This window comes from Impatiens glandulifera, chromosome 9 (genome assembly GCF_907164915.1).
Source record: "Impatiens glandulifera chromosome 9, dImpGla2.1, whole genome shotgun sequence".
NCBI classification, from domain to species: Eukaryota; Viridiplantae; Streptophyta; class Magnoliopsida; order Ericales; family Balsaminaceae; genus Impatiens; species Impatiens glandulifera.
This window is the reverse complement of record NC_061870.1, coordinates 29,663,318-29,678,976: the sequence shown is the minus strand read 5'-3', so window position 1 is coordinate 29,678,976 and position 15,659 is coordinate 29,663,318. Positions and strand designations below refer to the sequence as shown.

The following is a 15,659-nucleotide window of genomic DNA, read 5'->3' as shown; positions in this document are numbered from 1 at the left end:
TATACATAATCTAAATAAGCTTTAGGATAATAATTAAAAAAAAATCAAAATAACAAAATATTGAATTATATAAATATATGAAACTATCACTCAATAATAATAATAGAGAGACATTTTTGTGGAGTTAATTTATTTATTTATTTTTTTTAAATTATTATATTTTTTTAATGTGTATCTAAAATACAGTAAAAATAAACACGTTAAACTTTTATATAGTAATAATATATACGACAAACACATGTTATTCATTCACAAGACTAGTATGTATACCCAACAAAAATTAATCATAAAAATTAACTAAAAAGAGGAAAAATAACCCTTGTAATAATTATGTCTCTTTTATTTTAAAATTTTATTAGTTGTTAGGGTTATGTATTATTGAGTTCATATGAAAATTAAGGACATATTTATAATTTTATAGTTTACCAATAATTAGTTTATAATTTTATTTTTTTAAAGTACGTGTGTTGTCATTTTTTACCCACTAACTAATTTTGTGTAAGTCAATTTGTGATTTAGGTTTATTTTTATTTTATGATTATGTTATTTTAACATGAAGTAGAGACCTGATATTAATTATATTATGTTGGGTTTGAGTTGACTTAAATCAATTAAGTCAATCGCAATCGAGTTAATTAAAAAAATATTTTAGTTTAATGTTAGAGATTTTAAATCAAATCACTTAAAATTTAAAGTTCATAAATCTAAACCGTCATCTAAAACTCGACATCAATTGTCACCACTAAAGAGATTAATACATTAGGGATGAGGTTAAGGGTGTTCAACCGACTGGTTAGTCAGTTAACCGATTTAGGTTAAATCCCGATTTACTCTTTAATTTAAAAATCGATTAACCAACTGATATTGATATGGGTTTTTTCGGTTTTAGTTCTATCGGTTTCAGTTAATTATCGCGACGTGAAACAGTAATTTATTTTTTTTAATCAATTATTTAATTTATTTAAGTTTTTTTTACATAATCTTATATAATTTATAATTTGTTTTCTAAAAATATTTCTATACAAATTATAATTTAAAAAATAAAATAACTAATATATACATATTATTGAATATTATAATATATTTAATTTTTAAAAAATAATAACTAATATAAATTTATAATTAAATTATTATTGATTAAACATGTAGAAAAATAATTCAACCAAAAACTTAATTGGTTAATCGGAATTCTATAACCGGTCTATAACCGGTTTATCGATAAACTGGTAAGCTATCGGTTATCGATTTTTCGGTTTTTTTCGCCCTGAGTTTACTTTAAGCCAATAAATTTTAATATATATATATATATAGAATTATTCATAATTTCCTTTTTTTAATTTAATTTATATATTGAAATATTAATATTGTTTTTATCTTTACTCTTTTCAATTAGACTCTAAATATAATTTGTAGAACTGTCTTGTGGAAGACCTTTACATTTATTATCATATAATTTATATGAATTTTCTTTTGGTATCAGTAACTTATCAAATATTATTTTACATGAAATTCTTCATTGTTTGGAGTTATTTATCATAAAAGAGCAATAAAATTTGCATTGTCATACAAAATATATGGGTGTGATTATTCTACATTGTTTGATTGGTTTGCTTCAAACTAATTACTTAATACAAAATTCAAAAATTAAATCAGTATTAGATCCTCTTTATTAAAATTTCAATTTTTATAAAATAGATGATTCTATCTAATATATTGATTATCATTTAACTATCTTATTGTATTGTTTCTAATTAAATTATATATATATATATATTATTTAAAACAATTACAATTTAATCCATTTGAATAATTTACTGTTTTCATTTATACAATTAAAATTTTTAACTTTTTAAATAAAACAAAATAAAATTTTGACCGTTTTATTTAACTTTTGAATAATATAGCTGTCATCTATCTATTTTGTACTGACACATTATTAATTGATATTATTAATCTCTTGTCACTCTCTCGTTTCTTATTATTTCCGCCCACCAAAGAGAGACCGCGGTGCTCTTGGAAATAGGCGTTCTCGGAAATCGGGTCTCTTGGAAATCGCCGTTGGCGTGTTTTCGTCTGAGAAAAGCTTTTAATTCCAAAGGAAAAACTATTGGGCACAATATCCAAATCAAAATTCAATTTAACTTTTGCAATTAAAGCATTCAAAGCCAATTTCGATATCTCCTTATCAAGGTGGTCCGTGATTCTTCATATTTATTATATAATGCCATAATTATAATTTAAGATGTAAAAAGTCAATATATGTATTTCAAATAAAAAATTTATGATCATGATATAAATTGTGACTGATGTATGAAACCACATTAAAATTGTAGACATTTATTTTGTAATAAATGATGATTTGGTGGTCGTTGAGAGTTGAAACAATCACACAAACAAATTATATGAAGTCAAATAGGAAATAAAAATAAAAATTATGATCATGATATAAATTGTGACTGATGTATGAAACCACATTAAAATTGTAGACATTTATTTAGTAATAAATGATGATTTGGTCGTTGAGAGTTGAAACGATCATAAAAACAAATTATATGAAATCAAACAGGAAATAAAAATAAAAATTATGATCATGATATAAATTGTGACTGATATATGAAATCACATTAAAATTGTAGACATTTATTTTGTAATAAATGATGATTTGGTCGTTGAGAGTTGAAACAATCACAAAAACAAATTATAATGATGCAAACAATGGATAAAAACAATAGTTATAGTAATCAATAAACAAATTCATTATTGACTATTTATATATATATATATATATATATATATATATATATATATAAATAAATAAGGATGCTTAATTTTTAAAATATTCGGATTGTCGAGTTGAGAACTGTGGTTAATTTGAATATGTATGTGAGAGTAAATAGATATTTGAGTCGGATTGTGGGTTGACCCGCCCATAAAATAAAAATGTTAAAAATAAAATTAAAAATGCTATAAGTATGGTCGGAACTTGCAATATAACAAAACAAGTGCAACCATTTAACCAACTAGACTAATAACACTTTATATTTTTAATTCAACACAAAATTTGATGAACGCAAGACATTTTAACAATATAAGTTCAACTTTTTAACTAACTAATCTATATATATAATGATGCTTAATTTTTAAAATGTTCGGATTGCCGGGTCGAAAGTTGTGATTAATTTGGATATATATGTGAGAGTAAATAGATACTTGAATCGGATTGTGGGTTGACCCGCACATAAACATAAAACGACCTAACAAAATAAGTGCAACCTTTTAACCAACTAGGCTAATAACACTTCATATTTTTAATTCAACACCAGATTTGATTAACACGGGACATTTTAACAATATAAGTTCAATTTTTTAACTAACTAATATATATATATATATTGATGCTTAATTTTTAAAGTGTCTGGATTGCCGGGTCGAGAGCTGTGGTTAATTTTGATATATATGTGAGAGTAAATGAATATTTTGGTCGGATTGTGGGTTGACCCGCCCATAAACATAAAACGGTTAAAAATAAAATTAAAATTGCTACAGGTATGGTTCGAACTTGCAACCTAACAAAATAAGTGCAACCCTTTAACCAACTAGGCTAATAACACTTTATATACTGATGTTTAATTTTTAAAGTGTCCGGATTGCTGGGTCGAGAGCTGTGGTTAATTTGGATATATATGTGAGTGTAAATAGATACTTGGATCGGATTGTGGGTTGACCCGCTCATAAACATAAAACGGTTAAAAATAAAATTAAAAATACTATATGTATAGTTCGAATTTGCAACCTAACAAAACAAGTACAACCCTTTAACCAACTAAGCTAATAACACTTTATATAATGTTGCTTAATTTTTAAAATGTCTGAATTGTCGGGTCGAAAGTTGTGGTTAATTTGGATATATATGTGAGAGTAAATGGATATTTGGGTCGGATTATGGGTTGACCCGCCATAAACTTGAAACGGTTAAAAATAAAATTAAAAATGTTATAGGTATGGTTCGAATTTGCAACCTAACAAAAACAAGTAAAACCTTTTAACCAACTAGGCTAATTACACTTTATATTTTAAATTTATCACAAAATTTGATAAACGCGGAACATTGTAACAATATAAGTTCAATTTTATAACTAACTAATATATATATATATATATATATATATATATATATATATATATATATAATGATGCTTAATTTTTAAAGTGTCTGGATTGCCGAGTCGAGAGTTGTGGTTAATTTAGATATATATGTGAGAGTAAATGGATATTTGGGTCGGATTGTGGGTTGACCCGCCCATAAACTTAAAACGGTTAAAACTAAAATTAAAAATGCTATAGGTATGGTTCGAACTTGTAACATAACAAAAGATGTACAACTCTTTAACCAACTAGGTTAATAACACTTTATATTTTAAATTCAACACAAAATTTGATGAACGCAGGACATTTTAATAATATAAGTTCAACTTTTTAACTAACTAATCTCTCTATATATAATGATGCTTAATTTTTAAAGTGTCTGGATTGCCGAGTCAAAATTTTTGGTTAATTTGGATATATATGTGAAAGTAATTGGATATTTGGATCGGATTGTGGGTTGACCCGCCCATAAACATTTTTACCGTAATATTTTTTTATGGTTTTTTTATATTATTACTCGTGCAAATGCACGAGATACATGCTAGTTAGTATAACTTCAAGTAAAGGTAGGAATTATTTAAAATAATTTATTAAATTATTGGCTAAATAAGTAAAATTGGAACTATTTATTGAAAATTAAGTGTAATTTCAGACTTATTATTTTTAACCATACAATTTGGGGACTTTTATAATTAAAATTTTATAAAATCATGTTTTGTTTATCGTTTCAAACATCGTTAACTTATTATCTATGTCTTATCTACAATTAAATAAATAAAATATCATTGTTAATAATTAAATTATGGAATAACTAGAATATTGATGATTTTAATTATCAATTCTCTGAAATTTGATTATAAAAATATTTAATGACATATACAGTTAAATTATTGACATAGACCTTGTTTATTTATAAATCACACATAAATAATAAGTTAACTGAATTTGAAATGTTAAGATATAATCTCGTTTAAAATAATAAGAAATCCTAAATAGTAAGATTTGAAAGATGTCTCAAATTTCAATTGACCAAATAAAGAGTCTAAATTTAATGCTTTTAAATAATATGAATCCACCAATCATAAAAATGTGACATTACCTTTATTTAAGGAAAAAAAATAAGAATTTAAGAATTATGAGAAATACAAACTAGAAGATGAGATAAAAAAAATTGAAGATATATTAACATTTAATTAATAAATATATAAATTTAAAAATAAAAATTAACTAGATTATGGCTAAATGAACTATTTTTTTTTTATAGTGTTTAGGTTTAAATGATTTTTTATTAATACATACGTCTAAGTAATCTTTTCCTTTTGAGTTCATTTCATTTTTTTTAAACCCATTCAAATCTAATTTGTTTATGTTATCTATTATTGATGATTAATATGATAGACACTATTAAGACTATTAAAATTTTGAATTGAGTGTTAAAATTTCAAGATTTCACGATTTGATAAGGTTGACTAGTGTATATAAAAAAAATAATCTTTGACGCAAATATCATGCACAAAATGCTGAGGAAACAATTAACAAATATTTGCTATTTTGTTGTGATATCTGTGGTCAATCCATACATCTTATAATTTTATAATCCATATATACATAGTCAAAAGTTAAAACACTTTCTAATAAATATTAAAGACAATATTAATACGAAGGCCCAAATACCCCCACTATACATGATGTTGTTAGATTACTTCATAATATATGGGTATTTCAAAAGCCCATAATTGTCATTAAAAATGATAATATTTTTTATATTATATATTTGTTAGCTGTATTATTTTCTTTAATTTAATTGATTTAAAATATTTATAATTTGCAAAAAACAATAAGTTATTTTATTTTCTTATTCTTGTTATATCAAATCGAATATTAACATGTTATAATTTTTAAAATACACCATCTTTTTTTTATTAAAAAATGATAATACAATTAGACTATTGAGTTCACCAAATTAAGATAACTTAAATATATATATATAGACTTAATAAAATATTTTATTTTGAGTTAGATTCACCAGGTATAACTCTGAAATAGACCCGTATCTACTCATTTTATATATATATATAGAATCGGTCCTGAGATTTTTAGGCCTATTTAAATTTAAATTTTGGGCCCTTAAAATAGTATTTTTTTTTTAAATTTTAATTAATAAAATAAAATATAAATAATTAATATATTATAATACGAGACTAAAAAGGAGATAAAAAAATTATTTTTATAATATAAATTTAATATTATAGGAGAAAAAAGAAGAAAAAATAATATTAATAAAATAATATTATTAAATATAAAAAAATGGGGACCTATAAAAAAAATAAAAGTGAAACCATATGCAAGTGCATTTGTTGCATTACTTTAGGGCCGACCCTATATATATATTCATAATAATAATAATAATAATAATAATAATAATAATAATAATAATAAACTAAAATTTGGTATTATTATTTTACCAAATTTTAATATAAGAAACTAAAATTATAATCACCATTCTCACTTTAGTTTAAAACAATCTAAATAAAAAATTAAATATATAATATCTGGTCTCTTAATAACTGGACCATCTGACCATTAGAGGCCCAATTTAAATTAATATTTTGTGTTAATTTTTGAGATTGAATTAATCAACTCATAATATATTCTTATTACTTCTTAATTAATTAAACAACTAATATTATTATATCAGTTTTGGGCTAAATAAGTGGGCTTATCTAAATACATACTTTCCTCTAATCTATTTATGAACCATCATTTAAGTTATTTTAATATTGATTAAAATCACACATATTATCTATAATCTTTTACTTTATTTTCCAACTTTAATGGGGTATATATTAATATATTTTCAAAATAACATGCCTTATTAAATACTTTTTTCTGTTAAAAACCTTGGTTTTGGTAAAAATTGTTCGAAGTGATATCATGATCTGTTTTTATTTTTTCCATATTGAGCTAATTTTATTATTTTTTTTATTGTTTTATTGTTTAATAAATAAATAAATATTCTTACAATAACAATAATAATATAATTTACAATAATTATAAAAAATAAATATAAAATATAAATAAAATAAGTGGGTATTTTCTATTTTGGACCTTAATATTATATTAAAGAAACAGCCCTTGAAAACCCAAGTTAAACTGCCCTACGGAAGTACACGTAGCATATATCTTGGCATTCTTTCTACACCCGGTTCGAATCCTGTGTTCATAAAAGGAACCGGATAACAAGAAGCTGTTCAGTAGCGAAGCTTCATCTTCATCTTCTTGTTCAACGCCGCTGATATGCATTATCTCCAATCCTTCTCTGGTTCGTCAACTACACTTATATGCATTTTAACCTAATTACTTATTTCATCTCTATTTTTATATATCTAGGGCATTCTTTGCTTAACTCTCAGTTTCAGTTTCAGTTTCCTATATGTTTATCATTCTGTTGATTTTCGATATGATGTTTGCTTAACTTGATTCGACTTAATCATTCAACCGCTAGATTCTAGTTTTTGCATTATAAGGATAGTTGTTTTATGATTATATCGTTGTTTTCACTCTTATTGTTAGGTTCGTAATGATCCTGTTCATATATATGTTATTCTGTGCTTGGAAATTTCATGATTCAGAGATTTAGGTCACTGTACTATCTCTGTTACATGAGCTTTTTTGTTTTTTATATTTCTTTAGAAGAGTGTCACTGTTTCTTGCCCTGCTGATTTTTCAGAGAGTCGAAAAATACAAAAAAATGTTATAGCTGGTACACTTTCTTTTTTGGTTTATTGTATTTTCTCCACTGTTTCACTCCTCTTGTTTCAGAAATCCCTTATATCTTCCTTGTTTTCCTCTCCTCCAGGAAGAATTTATCACTTATTCCCCAGAATCAGAGTTCAATTAACCTTGTTAGTTATTTTAGGAAGAAAAAGAAGAAGCTATGGGTATTAATTCCACTTAATAGGTTAAATGGTGGTTATTTTGTCTTGCATACCATTCACTGATTCTTTGTATAGTGGCAATTGAAATCTCCTTACACTCTGTTAGAAGAGGATTGCAATTAGTTCTTATCTATTCATATTAATTAGTAAGAACCATGCAAATGTCATGCATCATAGTGTCATGCATCATGCTCCTGTCAAATGCAAATTAGGTTAATTCTATTACCTGTATAGGATGACAATTGAGTTTTCCAATGTTCTTATTCCTGAAACTCGGGGCATTATATTTCTTTTGATGCATGCCATGGATTTGATAATAAGCATGCTCTACTTCTTATAAATGTTACAGGTAATCGAATTTCAGTTTTGGGTTCAATATTTATACGGAAGATATTAGATAGCTCTGTCATGCTCAACTGTTGGCGGGTTTGATAATTTGTACGAATGGCAGCTGATCATCGAAAAAAGCGATTAGTTGCTGGGAGCATTGGAAGTTCACAAGAGCTGCGCCAAACAAATAAGAAGAAAGTGGGACTATTTAAACGTGGTTCAAATAAGAGATCTAATGTTTCTCTTGAGTGGGATGAAAATAATAAGAATGTTGTTGCCAAGAGGGAACAAATTGGGTTGTCAAGAAGAGACTTAGTTCCATTCCTTCATCTGGTCCCTAGCTGCAATTTTGTATTAGCGGATGTGCTATCCATTCCTCAAGAAATCTTTGAGTTGGAAAATCTTTCTGATGTTATGTCCTATGATGTAAGTTTGTTTTTCATCAGTTGTTTACATATCTAACAATCATGCATTTTTATGATTTTACTTGTTGATTGTTCTAGGTTTGGCAGAGACACTTGTCTGAAAGCGATAGAGATTATCTAAGACAGTTTCTTCCGCAAGGGGTTGAGACACAAGAGATTGTTAGAGGCTTACTAGGAGGCGACAACTTCCATTTTGGGAATCCTTTCATCAAATGGCAAGTTTTAACTGTTAGTGTTTTGATATGACTGCTAGTTTCTAGGTTGTCTAATTTCATTCTCCTTTCAGTTTGACATATTGATACTTTAAATTGGCCCTTTTGTGCATGCTCATTATTATTATTTTTGTTTTAGTGGTTGATATAATATTGAAGAGTTGAGATTCGGCGTTTTGTGATCAGCGATTAATATTAAGGAATTACTGACGAACCTTCATTATTCTGACCATAACTTCCTTATTGCTTGCGTATCCTGGTCATCCTGAACCTATATTGACTTTATTTTGATGTTTGACATCAGAATTTGTGATGTCATTTCTCATAGTATATACTCATCTCACATAAGTAGGAGTCCAAGGATGGAGGGTGAAAGATTGGTGTCAGCCTATTGACCTCACCAATGTTGGTTGTGGATATGGCATGCACCGAAATGCATTATTGAACAATAACACCTATATATATTTATCCTTGCTAGCTGGCTTGAGGAATAGTTTGAGTTGGGGCTCATCAAATGAATTTAGAATACTAGATTGTTTAGTTATCTTGTATTCATTTTTCAGGCAAACTTTAAAACAGGAATGTGGAAGAAACGACTGTGTTAATCCCCTGTGTGGTAAAGCCTTTTAGTTAATAGTCCACTGTTGAGTAGCAGGGAATTATCATTTAACTACTAAAACACACCCATGGTGCATCTCATGCTTCTACTACTACTCAAAATGCTATCTTATTTTCTTGGAGATCTTGCTTTGTCTTCACTTGCTACTTATTGCATGGGATTTCAATACTTGCAAGCTTTAAAAGGATCATTTCTTTTCCAATTTCTATGTTCTATCTTATTATCAATTTCATGCACATTATATATATATGCATATATTTTTTTTGGCGAAAGACATTGTCTTTTATTAAAAAAATGAACAATAATAAAAAAATGCTCTTTAGATATTTGCCTTGGCCTTGATGAGGTGTTAAAAGGCTAAAGTTACACTCCCTGTTTTATTTTAAGCCTTGATGTACTCTAGGAGACTTTGATTTATTAATTGACTTGAGTCATATAATCAAATTTGAGGTAGTAATATAAAGTCCTGGTAACAATTAACAATAGCAATTATGGGTATAGAAAGTTTTTTCCCATTGCTCAGTGTGTGCTGTGATTGTAAACTTAGTCTTTTCTATTTTTTGTTTTCTAATTTACTCATGGTTTTTAGATACAGGTTTGACTTTTGACTAGGTTCCAGGAGAACACTTGAATGAACTGCTATTTTCAGCATGGCTAATGATGTAACTTCTATATTTTTGCAGGGGCACTTCTGTTTGCCGGAATGATGTTCATCCTGATTCTGTTCTTCAGAAGGAACTCCACTTGAAGGAAAAGAAGAAGGTGTTTTACTCAGGTGTAGAGCAGTATCATAATAAGTATGTAAATATAAATTGATGACTTCCCCCCTTTTCTGTTGTTTATTTCAGTGTTTTTGGTTCTCAACAAACAAGTTTCATAATTACATCTTATTGTTGTGGCAGCATGATCCGTAATTTACTGACGTGGAAGGAAAGATGGCTTAGCTCCGAAGATTCTGAAAATCACTTTTTGCAGCAGATGTCGAGGTTTTAAACCTGCTTGACATTCATTTAGTTTCTGGATCAAGAAATTCATTGCTTAGTGTCATCTTAATTTGATTAATTGGCACTCTATTAAGAAAACATTGACTAGGGGGAGTTTTCTTTAATTCTTTTGGAGCTGAATGAGATATCAACAGTCAATTAATAATGGCTGAACTTGGATAAGATATAATTTCGAGTGAGGTGACTTTGTTGTGAAAGTCTTGTACATGAAAGTTTTCCTCAAAAATGAAATTTAAGAGTAAATAAAGTTAAGTATCAAAACTGTTCAAAAGTTATGACCTGCCTTATCATGTGTTCTCTTTAGTGCCTGCCCTTCTGTTATTTAGCTTCTTTGTTAGGCCCCATAATTTGATTCCTAGTTATTACTTTATTTGGATTGAGTTTCAAAGATGGTGTATAGAGAGATGGCTCATTTCACTGTAAGGCTCTTTTGAAATGTGCAGGCCAAGAAGGCATGCAATTACTTTTTCTCATGCCAATGAGATTCATTATCCGGATGCTGAGGAAGATGTTACAGCGACATCTGAGTCTAGCTCTTGGGGTGCTGATGATAAAGCATTTAGTAGTGATAATCAGAGCTTATTGGGGAGGCAAAGAGAGCTGCAAAACGGGTAAAGAACAAAAAGAGCTAGCTATTCATATATTTTTACAGCTTATACTTTGCTATATGCTCTAACATTTTCCTTATGCCATCTCTTACTAAATTCCGTGATATTTTGAAGGACAAGAAATGTTATATTTTTATTCTTTCTCATCAAAAATAGTTTGTAGTGTCTGGCATCTGAATTTCAGCCAATCAATGGAATTTTATTGGTGGATACTTATGTAATGAGGGCAAAACACAGATGTCTTATAATTACTTTAGAGGTCCAGATCACCAGTAACATTGTTTGTATAATATTTATTATTTTAATTATCACTGCCAGCAATTAGGCATGTTATTTGTTTCTCGCTTAATCATATTATTCTGCATTTAACTTGATAACTTTCTCCTATTTTGTCATTGCGATAAACAATTAGTCGCTTTCCTGCCTGAATTCAGGTATGTAGACACACTGACCTGGGCAACCTGCTAATAAGTCACTTCTACTTCTCTTGTATGTCTTAGCCACCTAAACACTTAAGATTTGGTCTCACGTCTTCATTCTGATGCACACATGCTCAAAACTGAAAAAAACAATAATGTTTTAGCTTTCTTCTATGCACACATCCATGAAGTCTGAGAAGCCATATAGAGGAATTTGATCAGTGACAAAAGTAATTAAGCTTGTCAAGCCATCTAATTGAGAAAAAAATCTAGTGTTTTATTCTCAACTATGAATGGCTAAATATTTAACACAAGGGTATGCTAGTTCACACGTTTGAAAAGAATATTGATTAGTGCTAAAAGGCCATTATAATGCTCATATATGTCCTTGAATTATTTTGGTTCCTCAGTAAGAATAATAGCATTTCAATTTATCAATGATCATTGCACTGTGTCTGCTTTTGGTTTCCTTTCAGTGGATCTCAAACCCTCTAGTTGAATATTAAAGTTGTTACATTTGCTCCATTTCATTGTTTCTCATTATCCTTGGGAGTAATTTGTTCATGTTTAGGATTTCCTCTCTCTTCCTGGATCCCATCTGAACGCTATTGAGGCATAGACATTTTTATAATTGATTCTCTTGCTGATGGATTGTTGATTTTGGTGTTTGCGTATGATATCCACAGAATAGGTTGGGCTACGACCTCTACAATGTTATCACCCGGACTAAATATGGTTGAGAAGCCTAGAAAAGAACAGAAGCTACAGAAACGAAATGTCCATTGTAGTGATGGTACCAAGTATATGTCTTATATTAAGGTGAAGTATAAATTTCCATGAACTTTTTTTTTCAGCGGTTGCTTGTATGGAATGCTGATGCTGGAACCAAGTTTACCTTTGATTGTTTGGTGAACCATGTTTAATCATTTACTGACTTTTGTTTCTTTCAGGTTAGCAAGGAGCAGCATCAACGTGTTGTGAGTACTATGAAGCAGTCAAGTAATAGTATTCAATCTAAGTCTCTTAGTCGTGTTTTAGGGGACTTGAATGCTTATCACGTGCAGCCATTTAAAGTTTTTGAAGAAGAAGAGCAGAAGAAATTGCAAATACACTGGTTTGTCATTTTTCAAAGTGACTAAAAACACAACCCTTTCCTTATTGCCATCTTTCCTAATTAAATATGTTTCTTCAGGATGCATTTGGTGAAAAAAGATCTTCCAATGGCATTTGCCAAATGGCGAAGGCAGCAACTAGAAAGATGTCAACTGATGCAATCACTGGAGCAAGAAATACTAGAAATGCCAAGATATGTCCAGGAGGTTTGAAACTTGCCCATTGTCCTGTTTCTTTCATATGTATATCTTGTCTAATGATGAAGTAATAATAGTCAGCAAGAAGTTGTTGTGTTATTACCAATTTTGATTTGTCATTGATAAGTTACAAGATGACCTAAAAAGCTTAATGGACCCAGAAATAATTCCATGCTAACACTCACCCTCTCATACATTCATAGGGTGGCCAACAATAATACCATGCACTTCTATTAAATTGTGTAGCAGGATCAATAAAACTGCTACTTATGAAACCTTTTGTACAGATGAAGTTGTACTAGTGTTTAGATTACAAAATCAAGATTAACAAAAAGTGCTTCATCTTTACACTTAAGTATTGGTCAAGTTAAGGAATTAAAACAGCTTGTTTCAGGAAAAGGTTGATGAAGAAGCCAGATGTCATGACCATGTGGATTTTGCATTGGAGGTTTGTCTCTTAAATCCATTTTTTTTCTAGAGCTTGAAATATGTTTGTCTAGCAAAAACTAATTATTTTCTCCATACAATCAGGATGAAACAATTAAGGTGAAAATGGACGGTGCAATAGGAACTCAAGAATGTCATAGACAAGATTTTTGTCAATCTGTTATGGTAGATAGCGGTTTGATTGCTACATCCACCCAGAATCACCATTCAGAGCAAATTGGTCCAATCAGTGATGAACATGAATTCCATAATGATGTTGACTTCGCTTCAAATAATAATTTAAAGTCAATGACTGGCGATATTCTTCATCACACACCTGAGTTCCCCGAGAGTTTCAGTACGGCTGATATTACTTCCAGCCAAGGCGGTTCCATCTCTCCTCCTGGCCATGATATCTGGGCAGACAATGTTCCGGAATCATTCTATAACCAGCCTCCTTTAAGCAGCAATAGATATGATTCTACTGAAGTGTTGTCTATGGATCACACACGGATGATTGAAGACCATCCTGCTCAGATGATGAATCTAGAATCTGGCATTGAAGAAGGATGTTACAGTAGAAAGATCCAATCAGATGGACAGACCCATGACAAATCATTCTTTAATCTATGCATGGCCCCACGAGTTGGAGATGGAAATGGAAATGAGCAATTACAACATTTCTTCACAGCAAAGGAGAGATTCCCTGCAAATTTCTCAATGCAAGTTAGTCAGTTCCCTGGCCACCACCAACAACAACACCACATTGGAGAGCAGAACATATTTAATGGCGATCCCATTGGGAATTGGGCAGCAAGTAGCTTTCAGATGCCAATAGCACTTCCTCCTCCTCCTCCCCAAACACTTATAAGTGAAGGAGGAATGTCGCAGAATTGTTTCTACGGTGACCATTGGTCTAACATGGATTGCGGTATTGGTCCAAGCCATTTAATTGGAAATGGAAATGGAAGTAACGTTCATTCAAGCCTATATTGTGGGGAGTTACAACAACAGCCTGGCATGAACCCTTATTGTCCAGTGATGACTTCCCCCGAACAGTTAATTCTCCCTTCAGTAGTAGGAGGTGCAGCCGCCTTTGGTGGTGGTCTGCTCGGAGGAGGAGGAATGTCTACAACAGGCAATATGTTGCCACAGTTGGTCCATCCGCCTGCAGACTGGCCCGAACCCACCGACAACCTTTCCCGATTAGGCATGTCACATCAAAACTTTCCTTTGCAAGACTCCATCGCGAAATCTTACTTCAGGTCCTGGAAAAGTTAGTGTATCCTGTTTTCACCTGAGGACGAGGAACTAGGCACATCCAAAGTGACATTCATGTAAATAAACATAGAGAGTCAGTCAACAAACCATGATGGGGCTTGTTTGTATGTATAGTCTTCTAATGTTTCTCTCTTTTTTTTCTTCTTCCATAAAATAATTTGGGCAAGTTAAGACATGAATAAATGTTCCATTTTTGTTTTTATTTGGTATATGGGGACATCTTGCATCCAATGATAGATGTTTTTTTTATGGAGTCAGTAGGACCCAATTGCTTCTGTCGGCAGCAAAAGCATATAATAATTGTTATAATAGTCAGTCTTCCTTTTATGCATCTTCTAACCATTTATTTATTACACTTTTCAGTACAATTATTCTAATTGAAATATTTACATTAAAATATTTATATAACAAGTATGTTTAGTTAAACTACATTATATAAACTGTTTCTAAATTCTGTAAAGATGGTTGAATTATTCCCAATTTTAAATACAAAAATTGATTGAGAATTTATAATATTTTTCTTATCAATTATTTCATTATCTATATGGTACCACTCAATTCAAATACTAGAATCTATTTAAGATTTATTACAAAAAAAAAATCTGCACTTTTTTAAAATTATCAAAAAACATTACTTTTTAAATAATAAATGTTATTTAAAAATTGTCCTAACTAAAATATCATTTATTTAAAATCAATGCCCCACAAAGCTTTTTTAAATATATCAAATTTGTTTAAATAAACCCAAACTAAGATAGTTTTTTTTCCCCTCTAAATCTCTACTAAAATTATAATTCTGAAAAATTGTTATTTATGATAATACTTTTGCTAAGAAAATTAAAAAATGAAACATCTTAAATAAACAAAAATAAATTCATACATTTAAGCTACTTTGCTTTAATGTTAGTTCTGAAATTTAATTTGCATTTACCATTTCTATA

General features: G+C 29.3%; 1 protein-coding gene across 1 annotated transcript; it reads left to right on the top strand.

The window, feature by feature from the left end:
• The first annotated feature begins 7,313 nt into the window (after positions 1-7,313).
• Positions 7,314-15,045, top strand: LOC124914340. The gene is made up of 11 exons (XM_047454865.1): positions 7,314-7,468; positions 8,434-8,840; positions 8,918-9,054; positions 10,354-10,467; positions 10,573-10,656; positions 11,118-11,285; positions 12,388-12,520; positions 12,652-12,815; positions 12,894-13,020; positions 13,406-13,459; positions 13,543-15,045. Exons 2-11 carry the CDS (start codon positions 8,529-8,531, stop codon positions 14,716-14,718), a joined length of 2,469 nt encoding a protein of 822 aa, XP_047310821.1. The 5' UTR covers positions 7,314-7,468; positions 8,434-8,528; the 3' UTR covers positions 14,719-15,045.
• Positions 15,046-15,659: the final 614 nt, after the last annotated feature.

Bases quoted from the DNA above. Each gene is read 5' to 3' on its own strand.
- LOC124914340 (XM_047454865.1), top strand. From the start codon at position 8,529: ATGGCAGCTGATCATCGAAAAAAGCGATTAGTTGCTGGGAGCATTGGA. The intron at 10,468-10,572 runs GTATGTAAATAT...TTGTTGTGGCAG, and splicing joins GTAGAGCAGTATCATAATAA to CATGATCCGTAATTTACTGA. The intron at 11,286-12,387 runs GTAAAGAACAAA...TGATATCCACAG, and splicing joins CAAAGAGAGCTGCAAAACGG to AATAGGTTGGGCTACGACCT.